At 39.7% G+C, this 24,450-nt stretch overlaps 1 protein-coding gene across 9 annotated transcripts in view; it reads right to left on the reverse strand.

Annotated features, from left to right (window-relative positions):
• Positions 1 to 24,450, reverse strand: part of LOC132099039 (membrane-associated guanylate kinase, WW and PDZ domain-containing protein 2-like) — a 230,025-nt gene that overhangs the window by 80,162 nt on the left and 125,413 nt on the right. For all 9 annotated transcript variants that reach the window (XM_059505420.1, XM_059505419.1, XM_059505418.1 and 6 more), the window contains exons 3-7: positions 22,061 to 22,180; positions 17,546 to 17,752; positions 13,978 to 14,182; positions 10,290 to 10,369; positions 8 to 65 (exon numbers count right to left, since the gene is read on the reverse strand). In XM_059505420.1, coding sequence (XP_059361403.1) covers positions 8 to 65; positions 10,290 to 10,369; positions 13,978 to 14,182; positions 17,546 to 17,752; positions 22,061 to 22,180 — 670 coding nt within the window. The remainder of the gene's footprint in view (positions 1 to 7; positions 66 to 10,289; positions 10,370 to 13,977; positions 14,183 to 17,545; positions 17,753 to 22,060; positions 22,181 to 24,450) is intronic.

Genomic DNA, 24,450 nt, shown 5'->3' on the forward strand with positions numbered 1-24,450 from the left:
AACTTACTCAACATAGTAGGTTCCATAAACAGGGTCATCAATTTTCTCCCAGCCATAAGGAAGCTCTGAAAAACAAACAATGAAAACAATTACATCCACAAAACCATTTCATTCAAAGGTAGATGTTGCCGTTATAATGTGAAAATGTTGTTTTATTGGGATATATCGTCTCATTCTCTGGAAATGGTGCCATTTGTGGGTTTTGTGTGTCTCCGTGACTTACTGATGTAATTAATGGAATACTAAACTGAACATTACTTGAAAGGTTTAGTGTGCCAACGCACAATAACTTTTAAAATAAAGCAATCATTTTACTCTTAAATGTTTTTCAGTCTTTCACAATATCATCTGATTTCTCATTTATCACCATGACATTTTAATGGGTTGTACAGGATAAAAATGTTTGCTTTTATTGAAAATAAAATATTATGTTTTCATTGTCAATTCATTGTTTTCATTTATTTATTTGTTTTTCAAAACACTTTTCTGAAAATTCCAGAATTTACCTGTCCTTGCACTTTCTGTTTAACTCCATTATGTTGTGACATATTATTAATATTTAGACTAAAATATACATATACGCGTACACACTTGAATACACATGCTCCATATAGCATGCATACCCTCTGAGCTTCTAGACGAAACACAACGCAATTACAAGCAAGCAAAGACACAAATTCACATTCAGCAGTGTCGAGCAGGGTGAAATACCAGACTGTGTGTGTACATCACACACAATTTTGTACATTACAAGTGACAGAGACTGTGTGATGTTCTCACTTAATCTGGCTGGCACACACACAGAGAGAGATCAAAGCGCTGTTGGGTATTACTCTACTGCTGTGCTATGGGTTGGTAGTCATCCTAATAAAATAGAAATCCACTTGTGAAGACAACTGAGTGCGCAGATCAATCTGAGATCTGAACAAACCCCTAACCACAAGTATTAAACTCACAATGAGGCCAAGAGCTCATCTATGAACAGCAGAATGTCTGTGGGTCTCGTGTAGTTAACTAGACTTATCAAACTATCAGTATGAAGTCCAGTCCGCTTTCTGGCCAAGTCTAGTCAGGCTTTTCTGGCCAAACAGTGCCCAATTCAACAGGATGGGACAACCTGAACTGTTAATAGACACAATCAGATTGATGTAATGCTGCTCCAAGTGTTCACTGGTCAGTTGAAAACACTGATGGTGTTTACACAAATATTTCACGATGTTCTGTGTGGTGTTTATAAGTCAAAAGTCCCAAGTTTCTATGATATTCTGGACTCAAGATATGGCTCATTCTCTTCTTCAATATAAATCTGTGGAATTTGTTTCACCTACAAGTCAAAAATCATAAGTATGTTCAGTTTGAAAAGTAATAACGCACCTTTCCTTGACAAGATGGAAGTATTATGGCAGTATTTAACCCCTTGAAAACTGATGTTTCAGGTTGAATGATCAGTTGATCTTGACACTGAAGCAGAGCTCAGGACACATATTTGAACTACATAAAATGTTATTGCATACAAATTTCCCATTCCCATTTAAATCACCCAAACTGTTACCATGAAGGTCTGGGGGTTCAACTGAGGATTTTAGAAAGTACTCAGTTGACATTCAAGAAAAATCACACACTCTGATAACAAGAAGTGAGCGATACATTCAAAAGCAAAATTTCAATAGTATTAACAGAGTTTGGACTAATCTCATGGCCTCCAAATATAGAGTAGCCCGCCCCACGTACCCCTTGAGAATCGTGAGCTCATGATAATTACCTTCTTCAATATTTGCATTTTGTTTGCACAATAATTAAATAATCTTGCTATTTAAAAGCCTGTCTGCCCTTTGCAGTAAAAACAGGCAGCAGTTTATTTTTTGTTAAAAGCTTTGACCTTTACGAAAATGAGAGGGGTGGGGATGAGAAGGAAGGAGAGGAAGGAAACAAAAGCAAGTATGAGGCAGAAAAAATATGAACTAAAGCTTAATATGTTTGGAGAATTAATCGCTACAGGCGCAGCCCAAAATAAATGCCAAATATGAGTATCAGTTGGATTTGATAAATAAAAAAAAATAATTTACAAGGCAACTGATTGGTAACTGTTCACTAATTGTAATTATATATAGGGTTTTCTTTTATTGTGAAGAAGAAAAAAAATCTAAATTATTATTATTATTATTTTTATTAAATGTTTTTATTTGAGGCATAAAATCATGATGTGCCCATGATGCATAATTTTTATAGGTTTAATAGCCTTTATAAGAAATATAAATATCAATTTATTTGCTCAAAAATACAGTAAAACAGTAATTTTATTCATACGATTGCAATTTAAAGGGTTACTCCACCCCAAAAGTAAAATTTTGTCATTAATAACTTACCCCCATTCTTCGGAACACAATTTAAGATATTTTACACAAATTTTACAAAATAGATAATACACACTCATATATACATATATAACGTTTCATTACTGGTACAAAATATTTATGAACAACATGGTACATTTTCTAGATTTCCCTGTCATGGAATTCATGTGCCACAAAGTCAAGCATTTACAGGAGATTCAGGTTTTGACAATGCTGCTGGATTACTAATGTAGAAATAAAGAGCTGACAGGGGAATGAAGGATGAGTGGGGATGGGAGGAGAGAACAGGGGGGCACTGGCTCCATTTGGGATGGCTTGAGTGTCTTCTGAACACTTTCAAACCTGATAGGGATGAAAACCTCTCTCCCTCTTCTACTACTTCCTTTACTGACTCACTCTCACCAAGTATTACAGTTCACTGATGGATGGAGTTTGTGCTAACATAAAAACAAACACTTAATTCTGCATCGTCATCTTCAACTGTCTGCCAGATTCTGCCTCCCAAAATAACACCCGTCAATAATGCCACAATAAATCTTTTGCTGATAACAATCCCACAGAGGCATACTATGAGCTTGGAAGACAGTTGAGAATATTCTTCAAATACTAACTTCTAACTTTTATCTAACTCCTGGTGATATTAATTTGTGTAGTCATGATAAATTAATACCGTTGACATTTCCATCTAAGGTCAGTTATTCACAGCAAGAAAATCAGAACATCTTATTTATTTAGTTATTTATAAAAAAAAAACTGTGACAACACTGTGTACTTAGCGTACAAGACAAAGGTACAAGACTGTGTATTTTAATGAGGGAAAGAACTGAAATTTGAAATTTAAACTACTGATTTTAATTATATATAAAGAAACATCATTTTAAGATTTCTGCAAAATACACACATACACAGAAATATTTAAGTATTTTGAGACTGTGGCTGGCTATTACTTCATTTACAGTGGAAGTCCTCTTTGGTAAAATTTGCTAGTTGCGATTCTCTGATTGGTGGAGATTTCTTAGCAGAATCATGGAAAATGTAGTTTAGCCAGGAACTGTTCTGTTAAACGCAAAATTTAAACAACAATTTGAAGTAATGCAAGCTCATGGCTTCAACAAAAGCAGTATTGTCACATATTATGAGTTAACAACCTTGCAAATCACAATAGGTTTTTCTTAAAGGTTAATTGATAAAAAACATTTACCCTGTGGAGAAAATGAATGGGATTTTTCCTTTTGGTACTCTATATAAAGTGATCATTCACAGGCCATTTTCAGCTAACCCTAACTCTAAAAGTGCCTGTGAAGCAAATATTGCAGCATACTGTATATTCCAGATGAATAACTGCCATTGAGATGAATGGATCACTTTCTTTGGGCACTGGAAAAAGTAAGAGGAATAGATTTGCCTAAAAAAAAACAAGATTCCTTCAAACGAACAGAATTATGTGACTGTAAGTGTTTATGAAGGATATAATCACTTTGACAGCAACTAAACTAATTACTCATGAGAAAAAGACACAACTTATAGCAATTTCTGCTAAAAATGCTGTAATCATGGGACATTTATGGACCAGAATATTCCATTTCAAATCCAAACTAAATTGTTGCAGCTACAGGAAAATTAGGCTTTTCGTTGTTCTAAGAATGCACAATGGCACAAAATTGCTGTGACTCCTCATGCAACTTGCATGAATAAACATCTTGGGGAAAATCACACCACTGTGTGCTGTTATGTGATGCTGTTGGGCTTTTGCGCCTATATTTTGTTCATTAATTTAGCTAATTTATAAAATATCACTGAGAAAACAAATATAATTCCTGCACTGACACAGCTGTCAACTGATAAAGCCGCATCCATCCATCAATCCATTCATGCATCTGCTTCTGTAATATATCTCCACCTGTTCCCAGTGAATGTGAGTGTGTTATATTTTTTCGGGGTGCTTGCTGACAGTGATGGCTTCAGAAATGATGAAATGCAATGAAACACGAGTGACAGACACAGAGAGACATGTTAGTTGTGCTTATTCATTCACTCGCAAACTCATGAAATTTGCAACATCACAGAGAAACATTGACACAGGGAGAGAGGTGAGATGACAGGTAAACAGGAGAGACGACTGTGGCATATATACGGACACTTCACTCCGTGCCATGGTAAATATTTTGGGGGAAACAAACAGTCTAGGAACATGAATGTATTAAAGAAAACAGCAGATGACTTTGATTTGCATCCAAAGCTGTGTCTTCCCTTCAGTTTCAAAACAAAAGAGGGGGGCCGAGTTATACAACGCATGTCCACGCAAATCCTCAGTGATGAGTGTTTTCACCATGCTGGCTGACAGGCCTTTGAACTGGGGGAATCTGCTGCCATGTAAAATGTGGCGTCACGCACATGCATGCTAACAAGCAGCCCCTGATGCACTGGCATAGTTTTTTATACTCCAAACATGAATTTAGATTTTAGTGCATGGATGTGTGAACTGGGAGGAAAGTAGTGATGAATAAATCCTCTTACAGCAGGTAAAACAGTGGTGAATACCCTTGCAGACATGATTAACCTAACAACGTATTCACTTTTGAGATGCTTCTTATGAGTGCTAGAAGTAGAGTGCAGCGTAACCAGCTGAAAAAATGGATTATTACACTTGATGTAGAATACGTTGAGAGGTGTTTTCCAGTGTACAATTTCCCGCCGTGATACTAGAATGTTCTGAGTGGTTGCTAGGGCATTGCTTGGTGGTTGCTACTGTGTCATGAGTGGTTGCCATGGCATTGCTATATGTTTGTGAAGGGATGTTTGGTAGGGCATTGCAAAATTGCTCAAGTGTTTGTGAGCTTGGTCGTGCAAAACTTTCCCCCATGGTGTCAGGATGTTTTGGGTGGTTGCTAGGGCATCCCTAGAATCCCTAAATGTTCTAAGTGAGTTATTGAACATTGTTAAGGTTTTTCTGGATGTCTCTGGTGTGTTTCTGGAGTGTTGTCCATGGCTGCCAAAGCATTGCTATGTGGTTGCTAACTGATCTGAGTATTTTTTCCATTAATTATACGGCCACTACGGTGTTCTGGATGGCTCCCATAAGGGATATTAGGTACGGTTGTAATATGTTTTTTTTTTTTAGGTACTTGAAAACCTTTCCTCCATGATGTCAGGTTGTTTTGAGTGGTTGCTAAGGCAAAGCTAAGTGGTTTATTTGGTGTTCTGGGTGGTTGCCATGGCATTGGTATGCAGTTTTAAGGGATGTTTGGTAGCATTTTGCAAAATTGCTAAGGTGTTTCTGAGAGGTTCTTGGTTGCGCAAAACTAAGGCATTCTGAGTTCTGAGCACTTTTAAAGTGTTTGCTAGGGTGTTCTTGGCGGTTCTGTGCAAAACTTGTCACTACAATGCCGCAGTGTGGTTCCTAAGTTGTTCAGAGTGTTTGTTTTAGCATTTATGAGTGGTTGATATGGCATTGGTAGATGGTGGCCAGGATGTTCTAGGTGGTTACCAGGGTGTTTCTATACTGCTGCTAGGGTGTTCTAGGGTTGGTAGGACATTATGAGATGGACACTAAGTGTTCTTGGTGGTTGCTAGTATGCTGCTAGGTAGTTGCTACTATGGAGCTAACCTGTGCACACCTTTCAACAACAATGCTTGGATGTTGTAGGTCATTGCCAAGGTTGCTAACTGTTCCCCTACAAGAACTCAAACTGTGTTGAACACTACGGGAAAGTCTCCAGCATGACCACGCTCTAAATCACATGTGTAATCAGTCCAGTAGATGGGCGAGATTTCATGGGCGGGTGATGTAACAACCAGGTAGCTATAAAAGCACATGCGATGCTACCAGGGTCAGATTTCTGTCACTCAGCAAGTGCTCTGTGTTTTGTCAGTCATACTTTCTTTATTTGGTCTTTATTTGTCCCAATAAGCTCTACCATGTCTAAAGCTGAGGCTAAGACAAAACATTTAATGGGCAAGAGTAGATAGAGATACAGACTGTTATGTGTTCCCCATGCCCACGCTACATTACGAATGAGGATACACACAGTCTGTGTGTGTTCCCGCATTGCGAGTGGCTTCCCTTGCATATGCTTCGAGAAGGAAGCATTCACTAGCATTCCACGAATGGAGCACTGTGGCTAAGTGAAACATTTGAAACATTGACTGGCCGAGCGAGAAACAAGCCGAAACTGCAGAGAAGTAAACAGGATGAGCGTTTTCTGTCCTCCATGATGGAGCCTGCCTTCCCCCATTCTCCATCCATCCAGAACACCCTAGTGGCTGTATAATTAATGGTAAAAATAATCAGTTAGCAACCACATAGCAATGCCTTTGGCAACCATGGCAAACATTCCAGAAACACACCAGAGACATCCAGAAAAACCTTAAATGTGTTCTAGAACTCACTTAAAACATTTAGGGATTCTAGGGATGCCCTAGCAACCATCCAAAACATCCTGACACCATGGGGTAAAGTTTTGCACGACCAAGCTCACAAACACTCAAGCAATTTTGCAATGCCCTACCAAACATCCTTTCACAAACACATAGCAATGCCATGGCAACCACTCATGACACACTAGCGGGGGTTCTTGAATGAGCACGGTTACAGGGTGATGCCTCAGGTTGAACAGACGCTGTGTCCCCAGGTGCAGCATCGTCCTTGAAGACGAGCACTGATGGGCAAGGGGTAAGCAAAAGCAGGTCAGGCTGGTGCATGTCTGTACACCATGGCGGTGTTACAGGTCTACCAAGCTGGCCTGCTTAAATAGCTGGATGAAGACAGGAGATTAACTCTGATAGGAGGACTGCTGATCATCTGTGGTTGACCCTGTCAGACATGAAGGAAAAGGACAGGGTCTTCCTTCTCGACAACCCGATTGTACCTTTAGGCCTGTTCGGCAATGCTGTCAACTCTGTTGTACCATGTAACATGTACCAGGAGGCTCGCAAGCAAGCGGCGGCACTTCAGTGGTCCCTTCCTTCACCGCTCTCCAGCTCTGGGGGCTGCTGGGTGGGAGCAGTACTGGCTCCTCTTACAGAGACACCCAGAAGCAGAGCGTCGCCTCTCACACTCCCCCGCGTCGGGACCAGGGGTCTAAATGACGATCTGGGTCGTGGGTTTCAAGCCAAAACTTGACCAAGAAGTCCTGGAGCCATTGCCTCAGGACTTCTGAGGGCAGGCTCCTCTGGGGTAGAGCGGGATTCACTGCATTACACAGTGACTGTCTCTTCTCAGTGCCTTTAGGAGATCAGTCTGCCAACCCTTCCGCGAGCGCTTCTCTCAGCTACCGCACAGAAACCTAGCGGTACTGAGAGGCTCACCACCTCTACGGTGGTCTCTAGAACAGCTAGTTCGGCCATCCCCTGAAGGTCCACTGCTTAAAATACACTAGAGGTCAGTCTCTCGAGACTGATTCCCTTAGTACACTTTATATCAGCATGGAAACTATTGCCAAATGTGTCTCAGTGGGTCCTGCACACTGTAGAAAGGGGTTACAGAATCCAGTTTGGTTCTTCTCCACTTTCCTTCAACGGGATTCTTCCTACCCTGGTGGGTCCCAAGCAGGCTTTGGTAATGGAACAACAGGTAAATACTCTCTTGAGAAAGGAGGCCATCGAGGTGGTCCCTCATCACTAAAGAGAGTCTTGGTTCTAAAGCCGGTACTTTATAGCTCCAAAGAAGTACGGGGGTTGCGTCTGATTTTAGATCTGTGTCAGTTAAACCTCTCAGTCATGCGACTGAAGTTCAGGATGCTCACACTTAAACAAGTCATATCTCAGATCAGGTCAGAGGACTGGTTTGTAATGACAAATCTAAAAGACGCCTACTTCCATGTCTCCATCCTTCTCGATCACAGAAAGTTCCTGAGGTTTGCTTTCGAGGGCAAAGCTTATAAATACCATTTTCTTCCCTTTGGCCTTGCACGTTCACCCCACACTTTCACGAAATGTGTTGATGCAGGTCTGGCACCCCTGTGACTCCAGGGCATCCACATACTCAATTATATGAGTGGCGGTTTGACAATGAGATGTCGTTCTTGCCCACATAAAAGAATTGTGGTTAAGACTAAATGCCAAGAAAAGTGTGATTTCTCTAGCTCAGAGAGCTCAGAGTACCACTTATCTGGGCGTGGTGTGGGATACGACTACGATGCAGGCATGTCTGTCCCCCTGCTTGAACTGAGTCGATCCTCACTGAAGTCAAGAGAGCAATAGAAGGCCAGTCACTCACTGTTAAGCTTTTTCAGAGATTGCTCGGTCTGATGGCAGCTTAGGCATGTGGAGGAAAACTTTGGTCTTGTCCCAGGGCTCGGTGCTGGGAGCTCCTCATCGCCATGTAATGCTAGCGACAGATGCGTCCCTCGCTAGTTGGGGTGCGGCAATTAGTGGCCACCCTGCCCGCGGTCTGTGGAGTGTTTGCCATCTCAATTGGCACATCAACTGCCTGAAAGCCTTTCTCCTAGACCTAAGAAATCATCAGGTGTTGGTGTGTACCAACAACACAGCAGTGGTCTCTTATATTAACCACCAAGGAGGTCTGCGTTAGCACCTCTTGTACAAGCTGGTGGACCAGATCCCTGTGTGGGCCCAAGGGAAGCTCCTTTCTCTAAAAGCCATTTTTTCACCACCTCGGGGAGGGGAAGCTTCACCCCGAGGTGGTGAAGCAGATATGGAGAATTTTTGGCCAGGCTCAGGTGAACCTGTTTGCGACTCAGATGACATTGCACTGTCCCCTCTGGTTCTCTTTAACTAATCCAATACGATATGGTGCAGACTTGGCCGAGGCTTAGTCTGTATGCTTTTCCCCTGATCTCTCTGCTCCCAGGAGTTCTGGAGAAAGTATGTTTAACCCCATATTTCTATAACAGGGTAGCCAACCCTGCTCCTGGAGGGCTACCTTCCTGCAGAGTTGAGTTTTAATCCTGTCTAACACCTCTGGCTGTAATTTTCAAGTAATCCTGAACACCTTGATTAACTGGTTGATCAGGGTTGAAGTTACAGTAAACTTGCAGGGATGATAGCCCTACAGAAACAGTGCTGGCTACTCCTGCTCTAGAATATTGTCATCTCTAGATACAGCTCTGGACATTTCTTCCATGTCTATAAGATTGTTTGACCTTGTTTGCCTAACAAAATATTCAAATTTCTTTGAAAGGCAATAACAAAGGCTGCACGATTTTACCTAGCAATTATAAAAGTAATGTTTGACTTGAAAAAAAACTAAACAAAAAAACCCACATTGATAGCCCTTATACTGCAGTTACATAAATGTCATAAAAAATATTTTGATTATTTTTAAGCTCTAAGAAGACATGAACAACCTGCAGTTAGGCTAATGATCTACAGTATATTCCTTGATTAAATAATTTTAGGAACATTGTTATATCATCAGATCAGACCTTTGCTGCTTTTTTTTAAAAGCAATAAGCCATTTCTGCTTCACGTCTTGTATAGTAACACTTCAAAACTGTGGAAAAATCACTAAAACACAGCCTCTTGTGGTTAGTTGCTTTATTTCAGTAGTTTAAACATTTGTCTTTTGGCCATCCATTTGGAGAGTAAAGCAAACAGAGCCAAAACAAATGTGACCCTGGACCACAAAACCAGTCATAAGGGTCAATTTTGTAAAATATTTGGCCGAGATACAACTATTTGAAAATCTGGAATCTGAGGGCAAAAAAATAAAAATAAATCACCTTTAAAGTCATCCAAATGAAGTTCTTAGCAATGCATATTACTAATCAAAAATTAAGTTTTCATATATTTAGAGCAGGGAATTTAAAAAATATATTCGTGGAACATGATCTTTACTTAATATCCTAATGAATTTTGGCATAAAAGAAAAATCAATAATTTGATTGGCTATTGCTACAAATATACCCCAGTGACTTGAGATTGGTTTTGTGGTCCAGGGTCACAAATAGAGAGAAATTAAAGATAAACACTGACCGTTCTCTTTGCATTCTTCAGGGGGCTTCGCTTTCTTCGCAAGCCGGGGGTCCAACCAGGACGTCGTCTTTGTATTGTGGCTGGAGAGAAGAGAAATGGAGCAGAAAAGGAAAAGAGATGAAGAGGAAGAGAGAGAGATGAGAGTGCTGCAAACTGCTGCTGTAAATCATCTTGCTGAGAAGACGAGAGAGACTGAAAGGAAGTCTCCGGAGATCTCATCTCCAAACGAGGGTGAGAAAAAAGTTTAGCTTAACAAAATGGCAATCGATACTTTTAATTAGCTGTAAGCTTCTCATTAGCACAGCAGGAAATAGAGGAGGAGGACAGAAATGGTGAGGAAGATTTGAGTGACTTATGAGGGAAGAGAACCAAACATAAGCGGCGATTTCACTAAACTTTTGCACACTTTTTTTTCCTCACAATTTTGTCCTCTGAGACAAATTTCAGGAGTCTTAATAAAGATTTCTTTTGAAAGATTTGGCAAAATTGGCAGATTTCTGCTATGTAGTGTAACATGCTTACCAACGGCTAATTAATAGCCTTTGAAATTAATCTTAGCCTCCAACAAAGTTCTGACAGCATCTGAAATCCTGCGGTGTGACCGCTCCTATGACGGCCATCTAGTGAAGAACCAATAAGAGTACAGCAACTGATGACGTAAATGTGAGTGTGTGCATGTGACAGAGATCCATTTAAAATGTTGGTACTACCTTCTCAGTATTTCATACAACATTACCATCTTGTTAATTAGCCAATTATGCTAATTAATGCTACATCCATTATTTACAATTACATTGAGTTAGCAGTGAAGTATAAGCAGTTCACAAATTCCCTCTTTTACTGACTCCAAAACTTCAAGTTCTTATTTGTTTTCCATGTTATACATTGTTTTACATTAACATAAGGGCTAGCATGGGGTTGTGCAATACCATTTCATTTTTGATTGTCAGTGTGGATGGCAGCTTTTGATATTTGATGGCGAAATGATTTAAATGCTGTTGATTGCTACAAAATGCCACAATTTAAATGGCATCAAAAAATAATGTGATTGGAATGTTGGAGATCAGGTTAGCAACTTATTATTTGGGCACTGACAAGGTCTGACACTAATAGGCTACATTCACACTGTCAGTTTTTGGGATTGACAACCGCATTTTCTTTACAGGCTCGAAATATACCATTCACATAGCAGCTTACAGTCTGTTTAGAATACTGACTGTATGAACATGCAATGGAATTCAAGCCCGTATTCCTTACCAGTAACCATAGAGATAGACTTTTGTCCATAGTAAAATCAAAGATGGAGACGTCCATAAAACTGAAAGTCTTATCACTTTCTGACATGACAAGAGTCCAAAAGAGCTGCGAGTTAATTCGCCAAATCTTCATTAACCAACAGCAGCTTTTAAATTTAGGTGGAGAGCGGTGCATTTGAACCGCTAACAAAACACAAAACTGACGGGAGCGGCTCCGGTGGAAAACTGACGGGATCTAAAAATTTCAGATGACACGTAGCTCATTTCTCCATCACTGTAAGTTACTGAAAACACACATGAAAACACATAACACAGTAGAGGCGCATTTGTGTGGCAGAGCAACTCCCTCTCGCACTGTATGACGTGACAGACAGCTAGTTTTCCAGTCCTGTTCTGTTCACACAGCGCCTGTGTCACGCCTGTAAATAACCGAACTGTCTGTGAACGTAACAGTATTAAAGACTCAAATACAGGACTGACAACCGTATTATGCTGCTGTGTGAACATGGCCATAACGAAATGAAACAACTAAAAACTAAACAAATTTTTTTTTTTAAAACAAAACCAAATCAAAACAAAAACTAAACTAAACTAAAAAAAAACCCAAAATAGCTTGGCATGATGCTCGACAGCAATGCTAAACAAATAGGCTACTTCCAAAAAGTTGTATTATTAATTTCATGCTGACATATTTCAGAGAACAAAAAAGAAGCATTTTTTTTCATGTATACTATACATTCAAGTACATTCAGTACGTTTTGGGGTTTAGTGTACTTGAGACACATATTTGTCTAAAGGAACAGAAGAAACAGCTCTGAGATCAGTGGGAGGAAGGTAGACTCGACTGTCTCAGTGATGGGACTCGACTGACGACACTCTGCCAAGTGACTGGCCAGAGAAATTGCAGCCATGGGCGAAAAGATGGTGCACCTTTGAAGTGCTCGTTCTCTATGACACTCCACACTGCTGCTCTTTTGTCTCTATCTTTGTGTCTTCCTCCCCAGTGTCTCTTTATGATTCACCTCTCTCTTACAGAATTTTTTTTATTTAAATATAAAACCATTACAAAAATACATTCTACCGGCACAATGCATTTCCGCAGCTTATGTTTGGTTTCTTTGGGAGTTTAAATGTGACTAAATGCATGTACAGAGATATTTTGTCATGATTAATCTGGTCCAGTATGAGTGTGTGTGTGTGTTCATGGTGAGAGATAGACATATGGAGAAGTGTCTACAGTTTGAGAATTAAAGACACTCCGTCTGTGAGGGAGATCGAGAAAAACAAGGCGCCATTGGCTGCTTGACAACTCCATTAAATCCTCAATAGTCACACTGTGTGGGCCAGAGCAAACTGTGTATGTGTGTGTGGTGTTTCATAAAGCAGTGGCGGACTGTCCTCGCATCATTTGGAGTCACTCACATACAGCTTCTGTTATGAACGATACAACAGAAAATAACTTCTGTGCCTGTGGAAAAACACAGTACTGTACAGTCACAGTTTTGAGACTGAACACACACATGTTCCTAGTAATCAGATGTGTGTATATTTATGTATGCTTTTTATAAATGTCATTTACATTAATAAATTATCAGTAAGATGCATTATCTTTATCTAACATCATTATATAATGAAAATCTATGTATTTCTGAACGAATGAATGATTAATTTGTGGATGTCCCTAAACATCTGGGGTGAAATTAAAAAGTATGGTACAATTAATGTTGCACTATTATGACCCATGTTTTAAACAGAGATGTTTGTGTACATTTTTATTGATCATGGCAACAGTGATTCATCTATAGATCAAATGATGGAAAATGTATAAGAACTGGGCGTATATCCAGTGCAGTCCAACACAGTTTTAGCATTTAAAAGAGATGCTTCAGGTGGCTGGATTATAGTGGTTTTGGTCCATGTTTGTGCAGTTGCCTGTTTTAGATAATATTTTAAGTCCTTCCCTTACTAAAATAATAATCTAGCACAGGTTTATCATTGGTAGAATATAATATATTTCTATACAAACATTCTAGTCAAATATAGAGAAACAATCTGCAACCTGCCACAACAGTTTAAAAGTAGCCAAGTTCTGTGGGAAAACCATGGGCATCATCAACTCTGATTGTTGCTGACATTAATATATATATATATATATATATATATATATATATATATATATAGGGTTTTATAATTAAAATCTTGCAACAAAAAAAAGTGTATATTATACATATTATATTATATACATACATTTTATATATCTAGCTTGGCATGTGAACGAAACATGGCATACTAGTCAATGTTTTTTTTTTCTTTCCGAAATTACTATTAATTCTATTAATTTAAATCTCAGTGTAAAAAAAATGAAATAACTGAATGCTGATTATAATTTAAAATTCTAATTAACTGATAATTAGAACGATCCAGATACTCACTCTATAAAGTACACTTCTCCTTTCTCAGTGTAAGCCATCTCCCAGTTATCTGGCAGAGGACCCAACTCGTCATTCTCGTCCAGTTTGGGAGGTGATTTTGGTGATTCTGTCTCTTCTTTAGGGGCATCTGTGGAGGTCTCGGAGGGGCATGTGGTAGGCATCTCTCCTGAGGCGTCTGTACTCTTGTCTTCATGTTCACTGGACTCTGAAAAATGCAAGAAAAATTGCTTTTAAAACAAATCCTAAAAAAAAAAAATAGTGCTCTATGTAATCAAATAAACTCTCATCAATATCATACTGAAAAGTCTAAAACCAGTAAACTGTTTAAACTGCCTGAATTAAACTATATCTATAACATTTTAGCAAGAAAAACTGCAGACCTACCTTTCTGATTCAATCAATTAAAAATAATCAGAGTTTAGATGTTGATAAAAAAAGGTGAACGGTGTAATATTATTCAACAAAATAATCACCAAGAGAAGCTATGCTTATAAAAAGAAGCTGTCAAATTTACAATAATCCAGCGCAATATTCTGGGAGATGTCTCTAACTTTTATCAGCACGGCTGGTGAAACTCAGAGTCCGAGACTACAGAGTAACCGGTGAATGTGAGCAAGACAGACAGATAAAATATTTATGAGAGGGAGATGTAACTGAGATTTGGAGATTCTGAGAGAATTGAAAAGCAGGTCACTGTAAGAGGGGTATGTTTGAGAAAGAACTACAGAAGACATGAAGGAAGAACAGACAGAGATGGGGTTAGCCGGACTGAGACGGTGAAATAAGAGCGGAGTGATTAGAATGGAGTCTACAGCGAGAAAGTGAGAGATAGAGGAGGAAAAAAATAGATAGCTGAACGTGTCCTAGTTTGAGTTATGGAGGTTGGAGGTCCCATAGGAAAGTTGCAAAAGACAGATCGAGGGGAAGAGAGAGGGAGAGACGAAAGAAAAAAGATACTGAATCCCATAACATTCAGCAGTACTGATGTTTTAATCAACTGAAAAATGAGAGGACAGCTTCACTCAATTCCACACACACAAGCTCTGCTCCAAGACCTAGTGAGCTGCCTATTAAGACATTTAAAATCATCAAAGGTGCACATCGTCTTTTTGCCACACTTGCCAATGGTGGAAAAATTGAGAATATTTTCCAGGCATGTAAAAACCATATATTGGTTTTATATACTGTAAATACCAAAACAATACATCTAAGATGGTGCACAACAGAAATAAAGAATATTCTTATCTCCTAACAATGTGTCTCAGATATTGCAAGATACCAAAAAGTGCATTGAAAAGTCAAAGATTTCAATATGAGCTCAAACATTTCACATAAAATCCAATGGTCAAATTATTTGGGTTATCCACATGAATATTTTAGCTTAATTATATACTCCTACTTGCTGTCAAAAATGTCTTAATGGTTTCTATTCCCCAAAGAAAAGCTTTCAAAGACAAAAGTTGATGCTTGATAGTGAAGTTAACAAACACCATTTGCAATTCACTAGGATGTGAAGGCTGAAGGGTTGGTTGGCCCCCAAAAATGAACATTTTGTCATCAATTATTCAGTCTTGTGTTGTTCCAGACTCATAAGACTTTCATTCATCTTTGAAACACAAATAAAACTCAACTATGATACTGTACCTGCTTAAGGCACAAGAACCAATTAGGTTTGTTCTCACATGTCAAGCAAATACAGGTAAGCTACCATTTACCATATTTGATTTGATTTGATTGTGGTTTTGTAAAAAACAGCCTGAATTAAATCTATTCAACATATAGAGGAGAAGACTTGGACTTAACAGCTCAGTTCATATGGATTTCTGTTGCAATGCCTTAATGTACTTTTGGAAGCATAAAAGTTTTGGTAGAAGTTCAGTGGAGGTACAAAAATCTTGGTAACACTTTAGAACATATGAATGAACATCATATAGGTTTGGGCGACATGAGGTTGGGCAAATGATAACAGAATTGATATTTTTGGGAAAACTACCCCTTTAGGTTCTTTATTTGCCATTATTGCCATAAACATCACTACTGTAAATCAACATTAAGCAACATCAAATTAATACTGGCAAGATTTTAGAAAACCTTAGAAAACGATGGCTAAAGAGCTAGTTGGCCTTTGGTTAACATTATTTCCAGTCTAAGTGATTGTGACGAGTGGGGTGTGGACGGAGCGAGGCCGGTGGAGAACGAACGTTCTTTTATTGTTCCATTGGTGCCGAAACCCGGGAAGAAGGAAGGACACCGTGAGGGAGCGGAGGAATTGCCGCTCCCTCACAATTGAATTGAAGGCCAGAGCCTGCTGCCGTCCGCCATGATGGCGGATGATAGCAGAGAACGGGGGACTCCTGCCAGCTGCCCGAATCTGGAGGAGCTGTTGCCGTCCACTGGGCGGCAGAGGAGTGTTGTATCGTCCACCGAGGGCTATCCAGTGCTGTTGCCAGGCACCACGGAAGAGTTTACCCAGCTGGTGGAGTGCCGAGTGGCAGTGTGTCGGGGAACCAGAACAAGATTTTTTATTTTTCTCCTCTCTCCCCTCTCTCATCTCTGTCACTCCTCATCCTTCTGTCTCCTTATCTCTCGCCTCATCTGTCTGTTCTTACCCCCAGGTACCCGCGGCCACCATGATAGGTTCCCCCAGAGGGGGAGTCTCGGGAGTACCCCCTAGCCTGCGAGGGGTGATGGGGATATGTGACGAGTGGGAAAGGGACGAGAGCCGTGGGAATGGAGCGAGGCCGGTGGAGTAATTGGAAATGAGCGACACCTGCGCCACTCACCATTCTCGAGTCCCCACGGAGGAGCTCCGGAAGGATAAAAGAGGAGTTAAGACAGTGAAGGAAGAGAGAGGGCGATGCCTGGGTTTTATTTTGTGTTTTGGTCTTGTTTGTGCATGGCAGTCATCCGCGAGGGTTACTGTTTTGTGTTTATTTGGCTATTAAAGTTTGATTTGAATGTTCGCCGGTTCCCACCTCCTTATTCCCGTACTAAGAACGTTCTTTTATTGTTACAGCGATGTTAACTGAAAGATATTTTTGAAGCAGAGCAAGTATTATATTTTTTCTCCTCACAATAAGAGCAGGAACTTGTATTAAGAAAGCAAACAGGGTCAGTTTTGATTTCATGTTGAATTGAAAGTGCGCTGAGCTATAAAAAAATAAATAAATCCTGTGCCAGTTCTTTATATTACTATATGTCAACAATTCTCTCACTGTGTTAGATTCTAATGCACTATGTCATGCTGCTGTATTAAAGCCAGAATAAAACAAAAGATTTTTTCAGACTTGATGTCTGCACATTCCCACCCCACAGAGAATGAAAACCAGGGAATGTGATAACATGCTGGCACGACAGTTGCTAGGCTATCGCCCTGACAACAGTGGTTACTATGAGGTAATTTAGAATGGAGGCGGTTGCTATGATACATGATGCACCTAGTGGCCCCACAGTAATCATCTCTATGATAGTAACTCTGATCTGAGGTCACAGCTGTAAATTAACTTACTACACCGGAAAGATCATGACAAGATCTCTCTTCTTCTTAAACTGATTAAGAGCTCCTCACCTGGGGTGATGGCCACTCCGTTGCCGTTGATGACGGGCCTCTCCTCCTCGGGCGGCTCGATGCCAGCCTTTTGCATGTTGCTTACGGACTTGTTACGTCTGCGTTTGCCCTGTGATCTGGGTGTAGCACCTGGCAACAGCTGCTCAGCTACATTCAGCAGCAGTGGGCTGGGCTCTGCAGGGGGCTTTGGGGTGCCGTAATAGTTATCTGGAACCAATCAGACATTTGATGCATAATTGATTAATTAATGTAAGCTCTGCCACCATGATGTTACAACTTTGCAAATGGAGAAAGATGCAGTATCAGCCTCTCAGGCAATAAGCAAGGCACCTTTCTCCAGTGGGTGTTTAGTTACTTTGGGGACAAAATTGCTTCAAGAAGTGAGCTACATCTGCAAACACATCTTTTAGGAGCTTCCGGCAACTTGACATGAAAGGGATTCAAGAATAAAGAAAACTATGTTTATTAATTCTCAAATAATATGTATTTTTGGTGTAGTATTAGGTTTGGTGTGCAGTAATTATGTGTGTATTTTTTTTAATAGCAGTTATATTCGAAAAATGTAAAAACAAAAACAACTCAAAAGTCCATTCAGCCAGGACTCTGATACCAGTACAATGCCACACACAAACTGTTGCTCAAACGACCGAGTGCTGTTCTGTGTTTACAGACTCAGTGAAAGTGTCATGGCTCCCCTGGGATGAACAGGCTCTATAGGAGAACAGGGCATCTGGTTGAGTACTCCTTCAATTCTTCCTGGGTCACTACTTGACATGATGCTGCAGTGTGCAACAGATGCAACTCATAAATATAGACATTTTTCTATTGTTTGTTTGTACAAGTAGTTTAACTTACAAGTTTTTGTAAGTACTTACAAGTAGTTTAACTTATAAGTTTTCTTTATCCCTTTTCTTATTTTTTCAAATTGTTTATGTACTTCCAAAAAAAAACCCAGTAATAAATAATAAAATAATAATACAAAAATGATTTTAATATATTTTAGATATATTTAGAGTTATTACAAAAGTATATTTGACAAATGATACCTACGTTTTATTAAAATATCATTTTCACCAGAGAATGCTAATAATCTCAGTACATAATCTGATGCAGTGGAAATTACATTGTGGTATGAATGCTCAAGATTCTTTGAAAAAAGTTCACAGGATAAACACAGATATACCTGAAATAAAATTAAAGCTAAGCTGAGAAACAGACTCAGAGCTCTTTTCTGTGCTAGTCATATTCTTTAAAACATATTGAAGACCAAAATCACTGAAGAAGAATTGACGAGAGAAAAACTGAGTAGAAGAGAAGAGCTGATGTATTTCACATATGGAGATTATTTTCTGTTGCTTTCAGTCACTAGTTTACAAAGTCATCTGAGAGAAAAGTGGAAATGGACTTAAAGGACAGAGGAAGAGAGTGATATTTATTCAAGGGATGGAGTAATTGGACTTTTGAAGTGAAGAAAGGCTAATCTCACTAGACCCCAGAGAATCACATGTCTTTGGGGTATTTTTATATCACGCTGCGCTGCGAATTAACCAAAGTAAATCAGATACTTTCCCAAGATCTGTTTTTCACAAATGACTTGGAAATCAGATTATCAAAAAAAAACAAAAAAAAAAAACAGAAATAACAAAAATGTAAAATGGCACAAAATAGAAATATCAAATACCACTGTGGCTCATGCAATAAATAACTTAAAACAAAATGCTCTGAGGAACATATTTGTTAGCAATATCCAAACAATTTTATTACAGGCTTTGGCTCTGGCATTTTAGAATGACCAGAGCAACATGCTTTCATTTGTTCTCTGAGAGAAATATTTATTCATGTAACTTGTTCAGGCAAAGTCACACCTTTTTTGATGCACAACTATGAATTTTCCTGGTAAACCTGTTTCCTTTGCAATCAAATGTATTCTTACTGAATAAAACATACTCGGTTACTAACGTAACCTCGGTTCCCTGAGGCATGGAACGGGTACTGCGTCTTGTTAAAGACGTTTATGGGGAAAACTCCCTTTTCTCAGATGACTGAAGCCTTTTTTAATAATGCAGTGTAACTGCACAGCCATTGGTTCGTGCACTTAATATAAAACGAACCAAATGCTTGGCAGCGAGCTGCATGATCCTATGGTGGTAAAGCCCACCAAAGCCCGCCATAGGGGGCATCTGACTATATAAGCGCCACATCACCATAGGATCCTCAGATTACTTCGACTGAAGCGACGACTGAGTCGTGTAGCTACATAGCATGGCATAGTACACTTGCCGGCAGCCATGTCACCCTGGAGCCCAAGACCAGTTTCCCACTGAAGCTAAGCAGGGCTGAGCCTGGTCAGTATCGGATGGGAGACGTCCTGAGAAAACTAGGTTGCTTCTGAAAGAGGTGCTAGTGAGGCCAGCAGGGGGTGCTTCACCCTGTAGTCTGTGTGGGTCCTAGCATCCCAGTGTAGTGACGGGGACACTATACTGTCAACAAGCACCATCCTTCGGGTGAGAAGTTAAACCGAGGCCCTGACTCTCTGTGGGATTAAAAATCCCAGGATGTCTTTCGAAAAGAGTAGAGGTGTGACCTCGGCATCCTGGCTAAATTTGTCCATTGGCCTCGGACCATCATGGCCTCCTAACAATCCCCATATCTGCTGATTGGCTTCATCACTCTGTCTCCTCTCCACCAGTAAGCTGGTGTGTGGTGAGCGTTCTGGCGCACTATGGCTGCCGTTGCATCATCCAGGTGGATGCTGCACACTGGTGGTGGATGAGGAGATACCCCTGACTATGTAAAGTGCTTTGAGTGCCTAGAAAAGCGCTATATAAATGTAATGGGGCCAAACTCAGAGAGGTCTGGTACAACCTCGGAACTCAATGAGGGCCAAGAGCATTCTTGAAGGACGCAAACTCCAAACTGGTAGTCATATGACAAAGTGCCCTGCTATGCAGAAAGGACCAGTGCCTGTAAGGTTGGGACATCCAGACTGTAAAATCTGGTTAATGTGGACAGCGTGGCCCAGCTGGTCGCTGCACAAATATTTGTAATGGACACATTTCTAGACCAAGCCCAGAAAGAGGCCACGCCTCTAGTCGAATGGTCTTACTCCCATGGGGCATTGAAGGCCCAAAGAAGAGTGTGCTAGCCTAATAGCGTCAATTATCCATTTGGAAAGTCTCTGCTTCATGACCGGAGACCCTTTGGTGTGGCCACCAAAGCTTATCCAGGGGAGGCAGCTTGTCATAACTTTTTTATTCGGTGCCATCAACAGTCGTGAGGGCGGATGAAGAAGAGTTACAGAGGCGAGCTGAGTAGGGGCCATGCCAAGACTTGGTGATCTTGTCGTGGACCTCCAGGAAGAATGGTGTAGCATGTTGACTGGATGTAGCATGCCTGGATGCGCCTCGTTAAGAACCACTCATCCAATCAGCTGTGGGTGGGCTCCCCTTAGGTGGGGACTACTCCAGACCCAGCTCCTCTACAGCCTTTGACAGTACGCGGAACAGTTTGGCGTCCATGCCCAGGCTGGATGTGCTGGGCTGTGCAGATGGCATGGGGGCGTGGTTGATGTAAGAGCCTGACAGCTCTTCCGCATCTGAAGCATCTAGCGACATGCTGTCATCTGTGGGGTCACACTCACTCCCTCCAAATGAGACCATGTCACTTACAGCCGCAGAGGGACGCTGGTCTGGGAGGAAGAAGTGGCTTTTCCTAACAGGCTCCTGGGAGGAAGAAAGTGCAAGGGTGCGAGGGGCGGATTCCCTTTCTGAAAAGAAAGCTTTCCATGAGCGCAGAGATGTGAGACTCATATCTTCACAATAAGGACATTCCCAAGCATGGGACGAGCCCAAGCGCACTCGCCGTGACCGTCAGCGGTGTGACAGAAACGGTGCGGCATTTGAAGCAACTCCAGAAATTTGCTCATTAAAATTTGCTCTTTTAACTCCTCTGCCGAGCCATTGGTTCATTTTATATTCACTGCACGAACCAATAGACGTGCAATTACACTGCATTACTAAAAAAGGCCTCAGACATCGGAGAAAAAGGAGTTTTCCCCATAAGCATCTTTAACAAGACGCAGTACGAGTGAAGTATCGACAGGGAACAATGTTTCCACCTAAAGCAAGTTTTTTTATACACATTTTGAACATTTTATTTGAACCTCTGTGTCTTAATCTAGCCAAAAATTGCTTAAAGATATGTGGATAGAAACCTGCTTTATGATATTTTGATCTTAAATATGACACTATTGCCTCAAAAGTCTATTGGATTATTTAGCTGAATTTGTTTTTCACTAGGTTAAAAATAGCTTAGGATACTAATAGTAATAGCTCGTTTCACCTCAAGAAATTTGATGGAAAAGATTTGAGGCATCAGTTATGTTCACAGCATAAAAACCAACACTTCATTACTTAATTGGTTGGTTAGTTAGTATAGGACTTAAGGACCATAATCTTAGCAATGAGATAATTGCTACATAATACAGTATGTGGTTGAGCAATGTGGTCAATTTACCTTCATAAGTTCCACTTTCCAGCAAAGCTCCACTTTTCTCTAATTCCACAAACCTCTCAACGGTCACAAAGTTGTAGTCTACTCCTGGGACCTCTCCTTCTTTAGGCTGTCTGGTTGTACCTACAGAGAAAAGAGAAAGGCATGAGTTAGTTCAGGTCAGCGAGCCCTATAGGGGTTTGTGCCATGGACTTAATCAGCAGTTAGAAAGTTCATCCAATAACAAAAGGTTTTTGTAGCAAAGCTCAACATGAGCCAAACAGAACAGGTGTCCAGGTAACAGGTTAACTTAATTTATATACAGAGTGCCAAATATGTGAAAAAAGTGAAAAAATAATGAGGGATGAAGAAAAACAAAATGTCAGGGTTCTGAGGCTTTAAGGTGAAAAGAATGACACAATTTCATTTAAAATGAAACATACAAGCCTGGAGAAATGGTGTTTTCCAAATATGTAAAAAATAAAAATTGTCTACTCCAATCTTCTGTGTCACATCATCCCTCAGAAATCATTCTAATCACTCTATTAATCATTTTAAAAGGAAGAAGAAATACTTTTATTCAGCAAGGACCCCGTGAAAATAAAGACATTTCTATTTCATATAAATGCGGTTCACTGAACTTTTTGTTCATGAAAAATTCTGAAAAAAATGTATCACAATGATTTAAAATGACAAAATTCTTAAGTGGCTTATAATAAATTAAAGTCTTGCTATAATAAATTACATTTTAAAGCATATTAAACATACAGTATACTGTTTTATACATAAATATGGTATACAATTATTTTTATTTTAATGCTAGTGTATGATCAGAATTCACGTCTAAGTCATAACACTTTCACAGCAGGATGGTCCACCAGGGGAATAATTTGGTATCCCTAAATAGCCTAAGGAGGTATGCTGTCTCTTAGCTAGCCAACAAGCTAGTCAGGTTTGCTACTATAGTTTTAGAGGGCTTTTAATATCTTGTTAGTTGCTCAGGGGAACATTTCGCAAAAGCATTGTTAGCCAACTATGGTCACAAGTTCCATTGAACTCTGTTGGTAACGATGGAACTTAAGACCATAGCTGCCTTTGGGAGCACACCCCAGGCTAGAATACCAGCTTGGGAGACCAGCTAAACAAGCCTAAAACAGCAAGAGAAATGTGTTGTGGTAAAATGCTTAACATCTATTTTTACTACTTTAAATGATAACAATTTTCAAGCTATTTAAAAAGAAATCAATGCACACCACCCCTCAATAAGCGTACAATGAGAACAGTTCAAAGTGTATGTACATTAAGCAATGGGTTAAAATGATAAACTGAAGTGTTAATGTATTCCTGCATATAGTATGTAACAGAGCTGTAATTAGTCAGCAAGGAGCTGTGGAGTTTGTGCTAATTGCTGCTAGCTGAGAAAGCACAGGGGTATTTCTTAACTCTGCATGTTAAGGGAGCTCACTGTGAGAGTGCCAACAGTAAACACCCGAAAGACTCCAGGGTCAAAGACATGACGCTCATTATTTTCAGTATCTATTAATTTATTCAAAAACAAATTACAAATGCCATTTAAACACAGAATAGTTCGAACCCACCTCTTCTTTGATAAGAATGTTTTCATTTCTTTTTTATAGTTTTTTGAAGGGCAAAAAGTAAAAAATGCCAGGGTGGTAAAACTGTCCTGATATCATAATGAAGAATAAATCTTATTAAAAAGTTTTGAATATCTTTATTAAAAGGTCAACAAGTGTCTTAAAAATATCAGATAAATTAACCTTTTTATGACAAGCCAAGGTTAGTTAAGGCTGTAAAATATCATGTGATATGACAAAAAAAGTGAATGATATTTATTATTTTAATCAATTTATTATTAATTATTAAGTCATAGATTTACAATTTTCACAACACACGACATCATTAGACACGACTGCATTGCATTTATTAATTTTAAACTTGAAACTATATGAAACCAACAAGAATACTAAAGTAATTCTAAGAGCTTGGTATATGTGTTTAAACTAGATTTTATGGTTTATTCTTCTTTATCATCGACTCTCTAAAACCTTAACATCTCTTAAGACCTTTACTCACCTCTTCCCAAAAACCAAAGTACCACACATATAATATTAGAAGCAAACAACATAGAAAATTCCTGTACCGTGTTTTTGTCCAAATACTGGCCGACGTCAAGCGGTGACACTCTCATCCATTACCAGACCTACCAAATACCAGTTCACAGCAATCAAAATACAACTACAAGCAGTTAAAAAACCACATCTGACAGCATAGATTTGCACACAATCTCAACAGGAGCCCTGCACAGTCATTAAGCTGTCACTAGTGTTTGAAACTCACATCATCTCTCATCATCTATCAATCAATAGCAACACAATGACAACAAGCCCCAGAGC

Source organism: Carassius carassius, chromosome 22 (assembly GCF_963082965.1).
Source record: "Carassius carassius chromosome 22, fCarCar2.1, whole genome shotgun sequence".
NCBI lineage: Eukaryota > Metazoa > Chordata > Actinopteri > Cypriniformes > Cyprinidae > Carassius > Carassius carassius.